This window comes from Nelumbo lutea, chromosome 6 (assembly GCF_056320005.1).
Source record: "Nelumbo lutea isolate HS-2025 chromosome 6, American lotus-T2T, whole genome shotgun sequence".
In the NCBI taxonomy this organism is placed as follows: domain Eukaryota; kingdom Viridiplantae; phylum Streptophyta; class Magnoliopsida; order Proteales; family Nelumbonaceae; genus Nelumbo; species Nelumbo lutea.
This window is the reverse complement of record NC_142689.1, coordinates 9,939,749-9,957,453: the sequence shown is the minus strand read 5'-3', so window position 1 is coordinate 9,957,453 and position 17,705 is coordinate 9,939,749. Positions and strand designations below refer to the sequence as shown.

The following is a 17,705-nucleotide window of genomic DNA, read 5'->3' as shown; positions in this document are numbered from 1 at the left end:
CATTTTCTTTAGTGTTGGATTATTGAGCCACTTCATGCAGAACCCAAGGACAATCCATTGGGAAGGTATTGTTAAGAGTTCTATGCTATTTGAAGGGTGCTCCAGGTAAAGGGTTGTTGTATAAAAGAGAGAGAGAACTTTCCTTGGAAGGGTACACAAATGGCGATTAGGCAAGGTTGGTTATTGGCAGGAAATCAATAGCTGGTTACTGCATGTTTTTGGTAAGGAATTTGATTACTTGGAAAAGCAAGAAGCAGAATGTGGTGGTAGTAGTGTTGAGGCCGAGTACAGAGCCATGCCCACACTACATGTGAGTTGATGTGGCTGAAACAAATGTTACAGGAGATGGGAATATCAGTCACAACCCCCATGAAGCTATTTTGTGACAATCGGGCAGCCATTCATATCTCCTCCAATCTAGTGCATAATGAGAGGACTAAACACATAGAGGTGGATTGCCACTTTGTTAGAGAAAGATGGTTAGTGGATAAATCATTACCCCATATGTGAAGTCTGAAGATCAACTAGCTTACTTGTTTACCAAAGGCTTGAGTGGTGCTCGGATGAAATACATTGGTAACAAGTTGGAGTTGTATGCTATATATGCTCCAACTTGAGGGGGGGTGTTAAAATACATTTTTTGTTCTAGGGTTATTTTTTCCCTTCTTTTAAATCAATGTTTTGTCTCTATTCTTAAGTCTCTGTATATAGGGGTAGTATTGTAATTTTACTTTTCATTATGAATTAAACATACAGGGCGGCAGTTCTCTCTCTTGATAGAGACTGGTTATCCCTATTCTATTTGGCTTCTCCTCCTCTTCTTCTTCTCCATCTCTTCTCCTTCTAGGCTCATATCAGTCCTTTTATTTATTTAATTAAATACAGACCCGATGACAAGTTTGTTGTTGGGCTGAATGTGTTACTACCAAATTACCAAAAGCAAATAATATTTCACTATGTTAGGTACTACCTAACTTAGGAACTCTTTCGAGGGAGCCTGCCTCCTGAATGAGAGAGAGAGAGAGAGAGAGAGAGAGAGAGAGAGAGAGAGAGAGAGAGAGAGATTGTATTCCCAAATCGATAATCCCCTCCTAACCTCCTTTTTACAATTCTATTATACTAGCCTCTTCACTTATCCCATTCCACTTGTCTAGTTTGTTATTTAGTTTGTTCTAGTGGTTGGCTGTTAGTTACATTCTTTAAAGGCTGGCGTGGCCTTTTCTTGTACACTTGTATTCCCTTTATTTGTGTCCCAACAGTCCCTCCTCCCTTGAAAGCGACCTTGCTCTCAAGGTCAAGATGTGGGAATCTATTCTGTAAATCCAAGGTTCCCAAGTTGTATCTTCAATTGAGAGACCTGACCATACCACCAATGCCTCTGGTTCGATGTGATTCCCTTTGCGTATCCACTTGAAATCTGTTATCTGAGTGGGCTCAGTTTGAACGTGGCCATCTTCCGAGAATGATGGGAAGGTGGTTGTTGTTATTGCTCCTGTTTTTGGCCATTTCTTCAATAGGGATACATGGAATACAGGGTGTAATTTTGATGTTGTTAGAAGTCAAGCCTATATGCCACCAACCCAATGCGTTTCACAATCCGAAATGGGCCGAAGTACCTAGGGCTCAGTTTGTTCCACTGGTAGCCTGCTACTGAAACTTGTTTGTATGGTTGTAATTTAAGGAAGACTTGCTCCTCAATTTGGTGCTGGACAGGCCTATGCCTTCTATTGTAGGAGTTTGCCATCCATTGTTGGGCTCGATGGAGGTGGGATTTGAGATCTTGTAACACCCTATCTCACTAGAGGAGTTGGTCTTCTACTGCTGCTACTGTTGTAGACCCTTTCTCATATGGGAGTAGGGGATGTGGGTCCCGCCCATATAGAGCCTGGAAGGGAGTCGTTCCTGCTGCACTATGATACGTGGTATTGTACCACCATTCTGCCCAATGAAGCCACTTGATCCACTGACGTGGCCTATCCCCTGCATAGCACCTTAGATAGGTTTCCAAACTCCTGTTGATCACCTCAGTCTGCCCATCTGTTTGAGGGTGGTAGTTGGTAGATTTGAAGAGTTTCACTCCCTGTAAACGACTCATAAAAATAGGGTCGCAATCTTAAGACAATAGAGTTAGGGGTACCATGCAGTCGTGCCACCTCCTTGGTAAAAATCTCAGCCACCATGGAGGCTGTAAAGGGATGGGACAGAGGGAGAAAATGGCAGTATTTGGTGAATCTATCAACCACTACGAGAATGACGGACTTTCCATAGGAAAGGGGGAGCCTCGTTATAAAGTCCATGGATCTATCTGCCCACACTTGTGTAGGAATTGGGAGTGGTTGTAGCAGTCTTGCTGGAGACTGGGTATCCGCCTTATTTTTCTGGCAAATGACGCATTCGACTATGCATTTTTTGATCGAATTTTGCATGCCTTTCCAGTGGAATTGGGTGGGTAGTCTCTTGTAAGTGCGCAGGATCCCTGAGTGTCCTCCTGTTGGGGATGAGTGGAACACTTCCAGAAGCTGCTGAATATGGGCTGAATCCTGTGGTATCACCATTTGGCGTTTATACAACAGCAAGTTATTCTCCACTGTGTACCCTGGGTGGCTAGTAGGGTCCTCTTGGACCTGTGAATGCAGCTTGCTTAGTTGTGGGTGCCTTTCAGCTTCTTCCCTTAGTTGACCCATGATGGAACATGTTGGGCCTGTGAGAAGTAATGGAAATAGTTGTGACTGGTGTGACAGTGCATCCGCAACCTTGTTAGTGTGCCTTGCCTTGTATTTAATGACATAATCGTAGCCAAGTAATTTGGCTATCCATCGCTGTTGTTTCGGGGATAGTACCGACTGCTCCAAGAGAAATTTCAGGCTCTGGTGGTCAGTTCGTATGATGAACCTCCTTAGAAGGTAGGGCCACCACCTCTGAATTGCGAGAACAATTGCTATCAGTTCGCGTTCGTATACTGATTTGGCCCATTTCTGTGCTGTCATTGCTTTGCTGAAAAATGCTAATGGCCTTTCTTCTTGCACGAGGACTGCACCAACTCCTTGGCTCGACGCATCACATTCAATGATGAAGTCCTTTGAGAAGTCTGGAAGTGCGAGCATCGGTGGGGATGAGACAGTTGTTTTGAGTGTCTCAAAGGTCTATTGGGCCTCCCTAGTCCAGCAGAACCCATTCTTCTTAAGTAAACTTGTCAATGGGGCAGCAAACAGTCCATACCCTCTAATGAATCGCTGGTAGTACCCTGTTAAACCCAAGAAGCCTCGTAACTCCTTAACATTTTGAGGTCGGGGCCAATTTATCATGCTTGAGATCTTTTCCGGGTCTGCTGCTACAATGCCGTTTTCGACCACGTGCCCTAAATAGTGTACTTGTGTCTGTCCAAATGCGCATTTTGACTCCTTTGCAAGGAGTTAATGAGTCCTTAGCAGTTCCAAGGTGATTTGTAGATGTACTAGGTGTTCGTCTCATGTAGCGCTATATACGAGTATATCATAAAAAAAAACGAGTATAAATTTGCGCAAATGGGGTTGAAATATGTCATTCATAAGGGCTTGGAACGTAGCTAGCGCATTGGTAAACCCAAATGGCATAACTAGAAATTCATAATGCCCTTCGTGTGTACGAAACGCAGTCTTGTGGATGTCTCCTTCATGGACCCGAATTTGATGATATCCCGATCTCAAATCTGCTTTAGAGAATATGGTGTCCCTGTCGAGTTCATCTAGTAGTTCATCGATTACCGGTATGGGAAATCGATCCTTCACAGTAATGTTGTTCAGGGCCCTATGTCTATACAAAACCGCCATGCCCCGTCCTTCTTTTTCACAAGTAATACTGGCGGAGAGAATGGGCTTTGGCTGGGTTGTATGATTTTTCTGTCAAGCATATCTTGCACTTGCCTCTCAATCTCTAGTTTCTGAAAATAGGGGTAACGATAGGGCCTTATTTGTGGGTGCAGTTTCGGGTAGCAATGGAATGCAATGATCATGGGCACGCTTCGGTGGTAGTTCCTTAGGTTCTTGGAAGATCACTGAGAACTTCTGAAGTAGCTGCTGTAGTTGTGTGCGGCCTTCTTCGGATCTGCTTCCTTGGGCTAGAATGGGGCCGTTCCTGTGGGAGTCTATCTGCATTAAAACGATGTGGGTTGGGTCTGCTGCCTATTTCCTTAGGGAGGCGAGACTAATAGGTCTTGGACCCTTGGACAGCTGCCTTTGAATATGCACCTGTGAACTGCCCACTTGAAAATCCATGGTGAGACGGGCCCAATCACATACCACCGGCCCTAGTTGCCTTAACCATTGGACTTTGAGAACTACATCTGCTCCACTGATTTCCAGGGGGTGCAGATCTACCTCGAACTCATGTCCTTGTATCTTCATCTTTAATTCTGTGCACGTACTGTCGCACACTAGGTTGCTTCCATTAGCTATGTGCACCTGAAAGGCTGTACATGGTTGGATCGGAATCCCTAGTTGTTTGACCAATGTTTGGGTAATGAAGTTGAGGGTGCTGCCACTGTCTATCAGAACCGACACATGGCACCCTTGTACCAGTCCGGTTACTCTCATAGTTTGAGAAGAAGCAAGACCGGTCAAGGCTTGCAGGGATACTTCTGGGTATTCCTTTGTCCATTGCCCCCATTCTTGGTTGTCCACTGGCTCTTCAATGTCTATTGATTGCTCGACATATTCGGTTTCAGGTTGAAGGAAGAAAACTTGAGGGATCTTACAGCGATGGCCCAACCCAAATTTGTCTCCACATGCATAACAAAGGCCCTTTTCCTGTCGGGCTTGCATCTCAGCCCAGGTTAACCTCTTGGCTGAGCTGGGGCCTGAACCAGAGTTGGCGTCCTTGCCTGTGATTCCTACTCCTGATCTGGGCTCCGGTTTACCCAAGACACCTGGCTCTGGGTTTGGTATACCTGGTCTGGTCGCAGCTCCCAGACGTCAATTAATCCTTCTTGCCCGATTTAGTTTGTCTTCATGTAGTCGAGCTAAGGCTGCTGCTTCAAGAACGGTGGTGGGCTGCATGACTTTTACCTCCAGCCGCAATTCTTCCCTGAGTCCACCAACAAAACTGCCGACAAGCGCGCTTTCTGGCCAGCCTTGCACGCACACAGCCAATCTTTCGAACGTCATCTGATAATCTTGGACGGAGCCGGTATGTGGTAGCTTAGCGAGGCTTTCATCATAGTTCTCAAAAGCTAAGACTCCAAATCGCATGGTTAAGGCATCGGTGAAGTCTGCCCATGTGGCCCTTGGGTGCCGTCGCCGGTACCACTAGTACTAGACGATCGCCTCTCCTTCCAGGTGTGCAGAAGCTAATGGAACACGATCAGGTCCTTGGGTGTCGTGGTAATCGAAGTATCTTTCTGTTCGCAGAAGCCAGGATGTGGGATCTCCCCCTACGAAGATGGGAAACTCAATTCTTGTTGTTCTTGATCCGCTTCGATGACTGGTGTCACTACGCTCTTCCTGATTCGGCGCAGGTGGTGCTTGTGCCAGTCGTTCAAGCAAAGATGCAAAGCTTTCTTTGATTTCTTTGACGTTAACTGATATTCTTTGCATTTCTCCTTCCATGTTGTCGACTCTGTTCTCCTTTGCTGATGACCTTGTTCTTGGCATCTTGGTTCTGATACCAACTTGTTAGGTACTGCCCAACTTAGGGACTCTTTCGAGGGAGCCTACCTCCCGAGAGAGAGAGAGAGAGAGAGAGAGAGAGAGAGAGAGAGAGAGAGAGAGAGAGAGTTGTATTCCCAAATTGATAATCCCCTCCTAACCTCCTTTCCTTATTTATATACTGCTGTTACAATTCTGTTATACCAGCCTCTCCACTTGTCCTGTCCACTTGTCTAGTTTGTTATTTAGTTTGTTCTAGTGGTTGGCTGTTAGTTATATTCTCCAAAGGCTGGCGTGGCCTTTTGTTGTACACTTGTATTCCCTTTATTTGTGTCCCAACACACTACCAGAAGTTGCATTTGAGAGAACTTCCAATGGATTTCATGCTGAAATTGCAATGAGCTTTAAAGGACAAGATTTGGGCTCGCAAATTGCATTGACAAAGAGAGACAAAACATGATGTAGCAAAAAAGGGCCATCAGGAAAGTAAAGAATACTTTGATTTCCAAGTTACAAATATGAATTATGACAATGTTAGTTTTGCTAGAGAAGAGCAATCAAGCTAGAAAATCATGTTGAAGACTTAACAGAAATTCAGGAATTGAAAATGTAATTGGTGCATTTTGTGTGAAGAAGAATTAATACTTGTTGAAGATGATTCTGAGGAAATTAGAGGTTGGAATTCCAAAGTCAAAATTCCATATTTTTAAATTGCGCTAATGTTGGAAATTAGAATTGTTATCAATTCAAAAATCCAGAGAGTTCTAGTGTTGGAAATTGAGAGATCTTAAATTCAATGGTTTTGCAAGAGCTGAATAGGAATTTGACCTGATAAAAAAAGAATCAAAGAGAAATGTGCGCCATTGTCAGTCATTGGTTTAGAAATTATTGAGGGCACTAGAGTTTATCTTGAGTATCCTATAAATAAGGATCAAGGTGCACACAAGAATAGGCATACCTTTGCATTGTACAAGGGTGGTATTCTTTCACACAAGAATTTGACCTGATAAAAAAAGAATCAAAGAGAAATGTGCGCCATTGTCAGTCATTGGTTTAGAAATTATTGAGGGCACTAGAGTTTATCTTGAGTATCCTATAAATAAGGATCAAGGTGCACACAAGAATAGGCATACCTTTGCATTGTACAAGGGTGGTATTCTTTCACATATTTGGTGTGAAAGGAATACTAGAATTTTTGAGAATAATGGAGGATTTTTATGGATTTTTAGTCCCAGTTTTCTCACCATAATTTCAGTATGTTTAAATTTGCATGCATGTTAATGCCATCCTCCATTATTTTTGAAAGACATTGAGTGTTGTATTAAAACTGAAAAGTATGCATCTTAGCCCCTCACAACAATATACTATGCTATAGGTAACTGTCTGAATATACATCTTCTAATTAGTCCCAGTTTTCTCACCATAATTTCAGTATGTTTAAATTTGCATGCATGTTAATGTCATCCTCCATTATTTTTGAATGACGTTGAGTGTTGTATTAAAACTGAAAAGTATACATCTTAGCCCCTCACAACAATATACTATGCTATAGGTAACTGTCTGAATATACATCTTCTAATTAGTCCCAGTTTTCTCACCATAATTTCAGTATGTTTAAATTTGCATGCATGTTAATGTCATCCTCCATTATTTTGGAAAGACGTTGAGTGTTGTATTAAAACTGAAAAGTATACATCTTAGCCCCTCACAACAATATACTATGCTATAGGTAACTGTCTGAATATACATCTTCTAATTGTATATTAATTGCAAAAAGTGATTTCCTATAAAAAAATGTTGTAAGGGACATTTCTGAAGTATCTGCGCACTGCCACCCCAGAGTCTATTCTGCCCCATGAGACCTTTGCTTCTGCATCTATAGAGTTTGTCTCTTCAGATATCTCAGCATTTCTTTTGACCTTATGATCCATACAGTGCCAAGGGTAATACCTCCATATTACTTTCCCCTTCTTACTAGGTCCTTTCAACCATCAATTTCATAAGAAGTCTCCCAAAGATTCTAGAAAGAAGCCTTGCACCCCAAAAATGCCCAACATTTGTGTCCATAGTCTCCATAAGCTGCTTGCAAAGTGGCAGTGTAGTAAAAAATGATTCACTGTCTCTAAACTCTCCCCACACACGATTCAGTTACATTATCCACCATACCTCTTTTAAGCAGGTCACAGCGTGGAATACCCAGTGTAGCCATCCACAATAAGGCAAGGCTTGGATGATGATGAGGCATCCACAATAAGAAAGCCACATCTGGGGGTGCCACCGTGTGCCAGATTCTGTAGGCTAGAAATTTGCTAGATTTGTCCCACAACCAGACCCTTTTGTCCACCCTGTTTCTGTCTGTTTTCACTTTTCACATTATTGATCTTCTGTTATAACTCCACCAGTGGCCCCATTTCCCAATCATTCCCAATCATTTAGGATCCTCATCCTATACTTGAGGTTCCAAACACCAGAGTCCCTGTGCTATAGAATACATTGGCAACTAGGTGCTTTGTTTTTTGCTATCTCATAAAGGCTTCGGTAGATTTCTTTCCAAGGCTGCTCATCATACCAGGGGTCCACCCAAAATCTTACCTTTGGCCAATCTCTCACCTCATAATTTATGCCTTTGATGAACACCTGATATGATTTTCTGTATGCCCCTCCAAACAGCACAACCATAAGATGAGTTGACTCCACCTGGATCCAAATTCTAGTTGATCACACCATGCTTGAAGTTAACCATCTCCATGGGTAATTTGGCTGCTCACTGTGTCTTCAATACCACTTCCTAATAAGGCGACACTGAACTGTTCATTTTTCTTTTCTTTTTTTTTTCAACCTGAAACCTCTTCTTCCTTGGTACCTTATTCCAGTGTACCAAATTAAATTTCAATTCCTCCTCTCCAAAGTCCCTTGTTCTTTTTTCAAGCTTTCCAACCACATTAGAGGATATAAGGAATAATAACAGAAAATGTGTTGGGAGGAAGATAGTACACTCTTAATAAGAGTTGATTTACCACCTCCAATTCTAATGTCATTGTAGTGCTAAAGTGGATGATCTGAGGAGATTTTCTGCATTGTTTTTCCCCCAACCCCAGTTGGCAAACCACATTTTGATCTCTCTGGTTTCCAAGACCAAGAAATGGAGGCTTCATGTGGTTATTAATACCTCATACTGTCAGAATTAGATTCCATAATGTATTAGGTGCACTACTTAAAATGTTTGAAGAACGTAGTGGTCATATTCATTGCTGAGTAAGAGGATGTGATGATTAATCTTCCTTTTTCAAAAGCCCACTGGTCAGTGCGCATCATTGTGGAAGGTACATGTGAACTGTTACAATCAGTTGCATATATGACTGGTTATCACCCTTATGCCTAGCAAGTTTATTATGCTAAGAAGGTTAGATAATCTACTGATCATAGAGATTGCTGGTTTTGAAGTGTTTGATGATTACCATTTCGTTCCTAACAACCCATTTATCATAGAGTTGTACTGTTCATATCTGGATCAAAGGGAAACAGAAAGAGATGCTTGAGGCTCACAATTATCAGCGATTGGAATTGTGATGGTTGTGATTTCATGTATATTATCATTTAATTTTTTTTATCAATAGTATATTATCATTTAATTCAGTGCAAGCAACCTTGCCAAAATACGGGTGAAGGTGTGGATGGGAGTTCTCAACGCATTGATGATTCTGCTCAATTGTGAGGGTCTGAGTGTTTAAATCAGTTGTACTTTTCTGGGGAGTTAAGTATCTTTAGCTCCCCTTCCCTGTAACTTTTTTCCTATTTTAATGAATTATGTGGTTATTGATAAAAAAAAACGCATTGATGATTCTGTTCTGTATATTACTTTTGTTTCGCTGGTAAAGTTCCGCTGCCTAGTGGAAAAAGGAAATTGACATCCATTAATATTATTATTTAAGTACCTCCCTTTGTAGCTACCTTGTTTTCTGTTCAACAAGCTTTTTAGGGATCTGATTGCATTGATTTAATTGACAGGCAGCTATTTCTGCTTCATTACATTTGATCCAATTCTATTAAAACACATCAACTGATGCTTCATCTGTGATATTTCCACTTTCGTCGCAGATTTAATGTGGTGGCCTACTTACAGCAAATATGGTGGTTTGAAGTGGATGGAATCATCAAGTTCCCTTTTCCTGCTGGTGTCTACGCTTTGTCATTCAGGCTTCATCTTGGAAGATTTTCAAAAAGATTGGGACGACGAGTCTGCAATTTTGAGCACACCCATGGTTGGGATATAAAGCCTGTGCGGTTTGAGCTCTCTACATCAGACGGTCAGCAAGCATCTTGCCTGATCTGTTTGGATGAATCTGTAAAGGATGACACAAATGGCAATAGCAAGCGTGGTTGCTGGAAAGAGTACAAGGTAGGTGAGTTTATTGTCGACGATTCAGCCGCTGCCACAGAAGTCAGATTCTCCATGAGGCAGATTGATTGCACACATTCTAAAGGTGGGCTGTGCGTGGACTCGGTGTTTATTTTTCCTAATGATTTGAGACAGAGAAGAACAAAGCTTTTGAAGTAACAAGCAGCCACATGAGATGTATTGTCAAAACCCTCATTTGTGTGTAATATATACAACTCATACTTGTGTAAGGGTTTGGTGTTGAGAGGATGATATTGTATCACCTTTTTCTTTGGGGAGTTTTGAGTTTTATGTCTTCCAATGGTTCTGTAAATTTCACTTGTATGCATTTCATCCAGTTTTGTTTATTTTGTTATATTGATAAGGTAAGATGAAGAGAATACATTTAGGTATATGGAATTACTTCCCCATTTAAAGTATGATCTCTCTCTCTCTCTCTCTCTCTCTCTCTCCTTTAATAAGAAGAACAGCTAGTATTACTTTGTTCTTTTATCCATTAAGGAAAAAAGAAATGGAGAATAGTTTTCTAAGCATGCGTTTGAGCAATTTTCTGGTTCAGTCTTCTGCATTGATGGCTTTCTTTCTTTTCATGCAACAGTAGGCCAATTATTTGAGTTGACTTGTATGCCGATTACAGCAGCACACATGGCACAACACAAGCGATGAGTTTTAGCTTTCAACTTGAAGTATTGACATGAAATAATATTTGAAAACGTACAATTGCATCTAATTTTTTTATGTGCAATTAGTATAGAGCTTAGTCTCAACTGCTGAACTGATGGGATAGCCCCTCTGAGCATTTCTGGCACCTTGTAATATATTTGGAGTCAAGACCCCTGAATCCTGATCACACAGTACTTATGTAAATATTTGTGAATCACAAGTTATATTTGCCCAAACTGGGAAATTGGATGGAGTAGGTTACATAGCAAAGACTCCCCCTGTTTGCCTCTAGACGAGGCAAGGAGGACCCAATCTAGTTGAGCTCTGCTGGGCTAGAAAGGCCTCAGTGGTCAGGCATATCTAACCAGTCAAACGTGCATTAGTGTTGGTGTGCCAGAAATTCAAACCTGAAGTGAAGCATACACCCTACGGGATTGGTGCTAGTTCTAGCCCCAAATGATGGTCCTCATCAAGGTCAGCTCAGTACCCTTTCTGAAGTTTTGTCATTCTTCCACATGGATCCTTTTTTCCCGATTGGTCCCCTTGGTTCAATATTATTAGGAGACTTTTTTAGCAGGCTTGAATTCATGCACATGCACTTTATGAGAAATGGGTTAGTTACAGAGTATACTGCTGTTAGCAAGCAATACACAATATATCATCCAGGACCACCAAGGGCTTCATGGGGTTTACTGTGAGCTACATTCCTAGGCATGGCTCTTGGTCTTGGGTGTGTTCCTCAGTGTTGCCCCACAACCCACTCCAGGCTTGGCCTCTGTGCGCCAGCTGCATTAAGGGGTGGGTTCGGTTAGGTAAATGAGTGCCTTTCTATGTGTAACCCACTACCATTTGGCTCTCCAATCTAATTTGATATCGTTGCCAAACACCCCCCATCTCCATCTGTTTGATTGATTAATGCATAGTTAATAAAATTACACCCTGGTGAGAGAGAGAGAGAGAGAGAGAGAGAGAGCTTCACATTTCTACCGTATGGAACTATAGATACAACTACTTGGTTGTGAGTTGAATGAGAAGGATATATAAGAAGGTGGGGCCCTTAGCTTCTTTCTTTGGGACCCGACCTTGTCTTTAGTTCCTTGCTCTTGCTCTTGGTTTCATGCCTACGAATACGATCGACCTACCCCCGCACGTCCAATAATACTACTTGGATTTTGGATTCATCTATGGAGATGGGGATAAGAGTAAAAACGAAGCGAACACTGAGCAGAGGGGAAGTAACAGTAGGCAGGAGTCAGGCCGAGGCGTGAGATAGAGAAGGCGTATTTGTCAGCTTCAAGCTAAGGGGCATTAGGCCTGGGGGACCAGACGGAGACCTCTGATGTCTCTCCTTCTTACCTTGATCCTTCCAACTTGTACGTACCCGACACTTCTGCTATATATTCTCTCTCTCTCTCTCGCGTGGATGCAGTACAAAAAAACCTATTCTCACTAGGTCACTCCTACTGTACTCCTGTCACCAATCGGCTTTTGTAACGTTGTCTCACCCCAAACCAAAATAATCCAAGCATCTCTTTCTTTCTCTCTGTGCCATGCTCTGGCCTTCTATTTAATACAATCTTACTCACTCTAAATCCCAGTTCATCTGTACCAACTCGACCCCATATGTGATCGATGGAGATGGGCTCGATTTCGATCTAGTGTTCTAGTTAACCAGATGGGCGACCCAAAAATGGATTGGAACTGCAACTTTAGATCCTCTGTATCTCGAGCAGTAGACCACACTTTCACCTTCTTATTTGACTCCAGTTATGACCACCCATTTGCAGGTGAGAGCAATGTATTATATTGCACCTCTTCTTAATTAACTTGGGCCCTTTTGCAAGCATGTTTTCATAATATTTTTCTTTTTTTATTCTTAGGAATGGAGATGAAGCGTTGTCCGGCGGAAGAAATGGTGGAGAGATCATCGGCGATTCCATCAAGTAACAAGAGAAACGAAAATCAGGACAACCATGATAATTGTAATCATAATAACCAGGAGATCAGGAAAAGACGCTTGACGAGTGATCAGATAGAATCATTAGAGAGGAGCTTCCAGGAGGAGATGAAGCTGGAACCTGAAAGGAAGATGAGGTTGGCTCGAGAGCTTGGTCTTCAGCCTCGTCAGGTGGCTGTTTGGTTCCAAAACAGACGTGCCAGGTGGAAAGCTAAACAACTAGAGCGTGTTTACGGCGCCCTTAAGCATGAGTTTGATGTCATCTCCAGGGACAAACAGAAGCTCCAAGAAGAGGTTAACACAACTTAATCTCTCTCTCTCTGACTTTTCATCAAATTAAACCAGTTTAATTTCTAGTATTAACTATCACCCTTGGAAATTTCAGAATTTGTCTTCTATTCCATTGCAAAGCCCATGCAGATTTGTCCTATGCGCGCACTCTCCTCTGTCCTCTCATACGCTGATTATTATCTTAGTTATAAGTTGATGACTAATGTGCTGCAACTGTGTAGGTTATGAAACTGAGAGCTAAGCTTGAGGAGCGAGCCACAGGGAAGCAAGGCTCCACAGTTCATACAGAAGGCTCTGCCGAAGAGACTGTCGAGAGCGCATCTGTTGCTAGTCGTAGCTCTAACAAGTTAAATGGCTCAACAAACCACCCCCAGATTGCTGAGTGCAGCAACTGCATTTTCAATTCCGATGACTATAATCCGGCCTTACCACCTTTCTGGGTTGTCATGCCTGGCTATCCTTAGAATAATTGCTCAGTTTGTGAACAAATTTAACTTTCATAGAGATCAATGAGGTTGGCTAGCTGCTCATATGTTGGACTAAGCCATATATAACTGGTTTTTGTTTTCTGGATGCACTTTCTCACATCCCCAGAATTCTGCAACAATTTGAATCCCTCGAGAGGTTATGTTATAATTCAATCAATGTCCACCAGGAGGTTTAACTATATATTGTAACAAGAACTGCACCGAGTTATGGGCAGCTCCTGTTTTTAGTTAAAAAACGAAAGATTCAACGTCTCACTTTCAGGAGATGACATGTGCTCACTGCTCAGTAGCAACTCAGATATGAAATAGGGATTTCATTGCTACACCCTGTTCAGCCACGTAGGGACACGTAGGGATGAGATAGATCCCTCAAACCTGTGAAGCTATAGTAGCACCACCGCACCGCATCTATTCTATCGTAGCAGTGACGCCATAGAGGATAGAAACAGTCCTCTCCCACCAATGTGCTTACTGGTTTTATTAGTCATAGACAATCCACAACTCTGAGAGGTTTCAGGTTTTTAAGTTCAGAGACATTAGTCTGTGCATATAGAAACAGTACTCCCTCCAAGTGAGATTTGGTTGGATACTTCATCAAACACCAATAGAAAGATGGAAATTTGTGTCCTGTGTGCTGTCATTTTGCTTAATATGTCCCTATAAACAATAATCTCTCTTTCAGCTGGATGATCATAAGCAGCTACATTAAGACGTCCTCTTATCTGAGTACTGATCTGGGTTCTGGAGTTCTCTATCATACAGATGCTACACAGACGCATTCATGGCAGGGATTTGATGAACCCAATGACAACTTTGGCAGTATTGAGAGCTGCCAGAGGCCCAAATAGCTGAACTGTATTCCGTCCAGTTTGTCCTCCTGCTAAGTCCGATAGCCCTCTGATGACAATCACGGGGAAACCATTTGACAAGCTTGTCTGTAACGCACCAGAGATCGGTTACTAGCTATAATTAATTAACCAAGAACGTAGCCATGTAATTGCAGAACAATAAGAGACCCACCATCACTACGGACACGCTCTCCATATCTGTTGACGATACCCCAAAAGCTGTAAAGAGGAAATCTCTATAAGCAGCATTGTCCACGAAGATATCAGCAGTTGAGCCTCTGAGAACGAAAGCTAAGCTGGGCTTTCGGGGAAGACACACTGTCGAGTTCAAGCACCACTCCAGCTCCATCCCCTAAATAACCAGATTAAACTGTGATTCATCATTCATCTAACAAAGAAGACAAAGCAACAAGGTAGAAGAACAAAGCTCCATTGGTCCAACCTCCAGATTGGCAGCAAGGTGGAGCCAGTGCTGGCTTACATTTGCCCAGACCACGGCTCGAGGGACATTGGCCTCGCCTGACTCAGAGTAGAATTCCTCAGTACTGTACTCAATGTGGCCCAACATATTGCTTCCTTCTCCCTTGGGCACGTTATAGCTTCCTATATCTAAGTGAGCGATGCTGTCAAGTTCTAGCGTCGACCCATTTGGGTTCTGTCAATTGCAGAATCTGTGTGAGCCTTGATCAATCACAGCTACAATGCTTTAAATTATTGAGAGAGAGAGAGAGAGAGAAAGAGAGAGAGAGAGATCAAAGATGACATGAACAAACCATCCAATCCCATATGCCTGTGTGCGCGAACTGCTTGGGGATGACAACGTCTCCGGTGGACAGGGAAGTGTTGACGTTGCCGGCGATACCGAAGTGGACGATCCCGGACAAGTGAAACAGATCCAGCATTTGTTGTGTCGTTGCTGCTGCATTGCGCTGATTGATGCAAAATTTACGTCTCATTAGCTTCATCTCAATATGGTGTTTGTGTTTGTATCTTCTTTGAGCTAATTTCTGGTTGGAGAGGTGGATTCAATGATCATGGACCAGGGAGTTGGAATGCATATAATTCACGTAGAATGTAAGAACTTGATTTTGATTTACCCAGAAAAAAGGTGCATCTTGTGTCGTCTAATCTGGTCCACAAATTGGGTAAAACAGATAATGGGCTGGAACTGGAAGGGCTTTAATTAGTCCACAGACCTACATGAATTTAGATGTGTTTGGGCTCCTCCACTTAAAGAGGTATTGGGCTTGGACGTTAACTTATAGACCCATTCCTTAAATGGGTCAGCAATTGATTATATCAGAATCTATGTGATTTTGCAAAAGCTCAACCAAACAGGGGAGACTTCAATCTACAGGATCAGGACCAACCATGTTATGGGCCTACTTATGGGAATATTTATAAGTGAAAATTTATCCATTCATTTGTGGTTCTGGTTGCATTTTCCATGCTTGCATAGAATTAATTTTGATGAATTTTGTGATTCTAAGAATCAACTCTAAATCCGGATAAGTAAAATTTTCTGGAACCAAAGCTTTTTAATTGATTTTTGCAGTTGAAAATTTCAACTTAAAAAAAAAAAACTCAAAATTAAATCATTTTCCAAGCATTAATGGGTCTATTGGGTACCTCAAAACTGAACGAAACCCTACAACAAAATACTTCATTTAGGATCCATTTAGTCCGTGGGAACGGTCTAAGAATCCGATTCCAACCATTTGGGTGGAGTTGGTTGAAGGGCTTTTGAGAGATTTTAATTCCGATTCTAACTATAAACAAAACGGACCATTAATTTACTAGCTAGCTTTGTATTTGTATAAAGGGAAAAGGGAAAAGTACCATTCCGATCCCACATCTCACGTAGACAACTCTCTTACCGTGTATCTTGCCTATACGAAATCGCCTGCCTGAAAAACCAGTAATCCTTTGACTCAGGCTTATAAATCATTTTACTGAGACCAAGGTTTTAAAAATCGGATCGGACACAGAACCATCTTGGGATAGGTTCCTGGGTCAAATGGTCTGACCATTCGATTCGAATAAATGATCTGTTCTGACTTAAAAATAATAAAAAAAATGATTAAAAACTGTTGTCTGGGTCGATGGTTCAATTGCCCTAGATTGTTGATCAAATCAATAATTTTTGGCCAAAAAGCGATTTTAAAATAAAATGGAATCAGTTACATGACCAGTTCCCGGGTTAATCAGTCCAACCTTCCGATCCGGTCCAATTTTCAAAACCATAACTGAGACCGAAAAGGCGTAGAAAATTGGAGAGCAAGAGAAAACAAGCCTGATAGATCAATGAAAGGATGCCTTGGATGAGGCTCAAAAGCTCCGGTAGCAAAGAAGGCCTCCTCTTCAGGTGGGTAGACTGTAACCAGACCCAGATAAGGCCCTTCGTGGTTCAGCTGCCCAATTATACCCAGCGATCTCCTCCTCTTCATGGGGGTGGCCGACGTGCAGACTACAACCAGAGAGCTCAGCAAAGCCACCACCACCACACTACTTGCTATCTTCTTCATTGCCATGGTTTCAACTTTCATAAGTTCATTTGGCTTCTGTTTAAATAGATCTAACTGGTCAAGACCGACGGCCCATAATCTATGGGAAATTAATTTCCAGTTTTAAGTGTACGTCACACATTTGACTTCACTTCTCAATAGTCTAAATCCATGGAGTGATGGACACCCATCAAATAGATTCGGAAAATAGTCTATTTCAAACTTGATTATCCTAGATTTAGATGTTAGAACTTACATATGATTAATAATCCGACGTAGATTTAACTCTATCCAATTCAATTAAAATCCAAATCTAATAATATACAAATTAAAAATAATTAATATTAAAAAAATATTTTTAATTTTTTAGTCATTTTAAAAATGATAGGATAATTGTAGATTAAATCCAAATTGAATTCAAATTCTAGCATGATAATGAAGACAGATATGTAGAAATTTTATAATCAAATGCAAATGAAGATATAGCTGAATCTGATCCCAATCGATCTATTTAACGGGGCTGTTGGATATAAGAGTATCCAACAAGATTTGCTTGAGATAATTGTAAAATGGGAGCTGTCATAATCCAATTAATGCTTGTCTATGACCGGAACTACAACCAAAAGCCTAAGATTAGTTGAAATCATTTTATTTACTAACGAAATAGGTACTCAGCCATTAGGGGGCTTTTAAATATTAATTTTTGTGGTTTTTACTGGTCAAAAGTCTATCTGTAGAATCCAGAATCAGACGGATCATTTTTTTTTCAAATTTCAATCCAATGGCAACGTGACTATGGCAAAATTTGATACTCCGGAAGGATTATAAATTTAAGATACATTTAGTTTGTAGTCGGAATAGGGATGACAATTTTCTCCATCTCTGCTTGGTATCCGATTGATCTCTTCAACTCGATGGGATCAGGGATAGGGAA

General features: G+C 41.6%; 3 protein-coding genes across 5 annotated transcripts in view; 2 read left to right on the top strand and 1 right to left on the bottom strand.

The window, feature by feature from the left end:
• Positions 1 to 10,439, top strand: part of LOC148847263 (F-box protein PP2-A15-like) — a 30,385-nt gene extending 19,946 nt beyond the window's left edge. Inside the window, exon 3 of the mRNA XM_088948462.1 lies at positions 9,720 to 10,439. Coding sequence (XP_088804588.1) covers positions 9,720 to 10,179 — 460 coding nt within the window. The 3' untranslated portion in view covers positions 10,180 to 10,439. The remainder of the gene's footprint in view (positions 1 to 9,719) is intronic.
• A 1,436-nt stretch (positions 10,440 to 11,875) lies between these two features.
• Positions 11,876 to 13,513, top strand: LOC148847262 (homeobox-leucine zipper protein ATHB-22-like). The gene is made up of 3 exons (XM_088948723.1): positions 11,876 to 12,470; positions 12,564 to 12,934; positions 13,153 to 13,513. Exons 1-3 carry the CDS (start codon positions 12,359 to 12,361, stop codon positions 13,393 to 13,395), a joined length of 726 nt encoding a protein of 241 aa, XP_088804849.1. The 5' UTR covers positions 11,876 to 12,358; the 3' UTR covers positions 13,396 to 13,513.
• Positions 13,514 to 14,030: 517 nt separating this feature from the next.
• On the bottom strand, positions 14,031 to 16,784 carry LOC148847261 (bark storage protein A-like). 3 transcript variants are annotated; one of them, XM_088948720.1, is made up of 6 exons: positions 16,557 to 16,784; positions 16,107 to 16,170; positions 15,041 to 15,274; positions 14,710 to 14,922; positions 14,440 to 14,619; positions 14,031 to 14,354 (listed from the first exon to the last, which is right to left on the bottom strand). In XM_088948720.1, exons 1-6 carry the CDS (start codon positions 16,712 to 16,714, stop codon positions 14,199 to 14,201), a joined length of 1,005 nt encoding a protein of 334 aa, XP_088804846.1. In that variant the 5' UTR covers positions 16,715 to 16,784; the 3' UTR covers positions 14,031 to 14,198. The 3 variants fall into 3 exon arrangements, with proteins under 3 accessions (XP_088804846.1, XP_088804847.1, XP_088804848.1); XM_088948721.1 differs by having other exon boundaries at positions 14,749 to 14,922; XM_088948722.1 differs by having other exon boundaries at positions 15,041 to 15,196.
• Between the last annotated feature and the right edge of the window lie 921 nt (positions 16,785 to 17,705).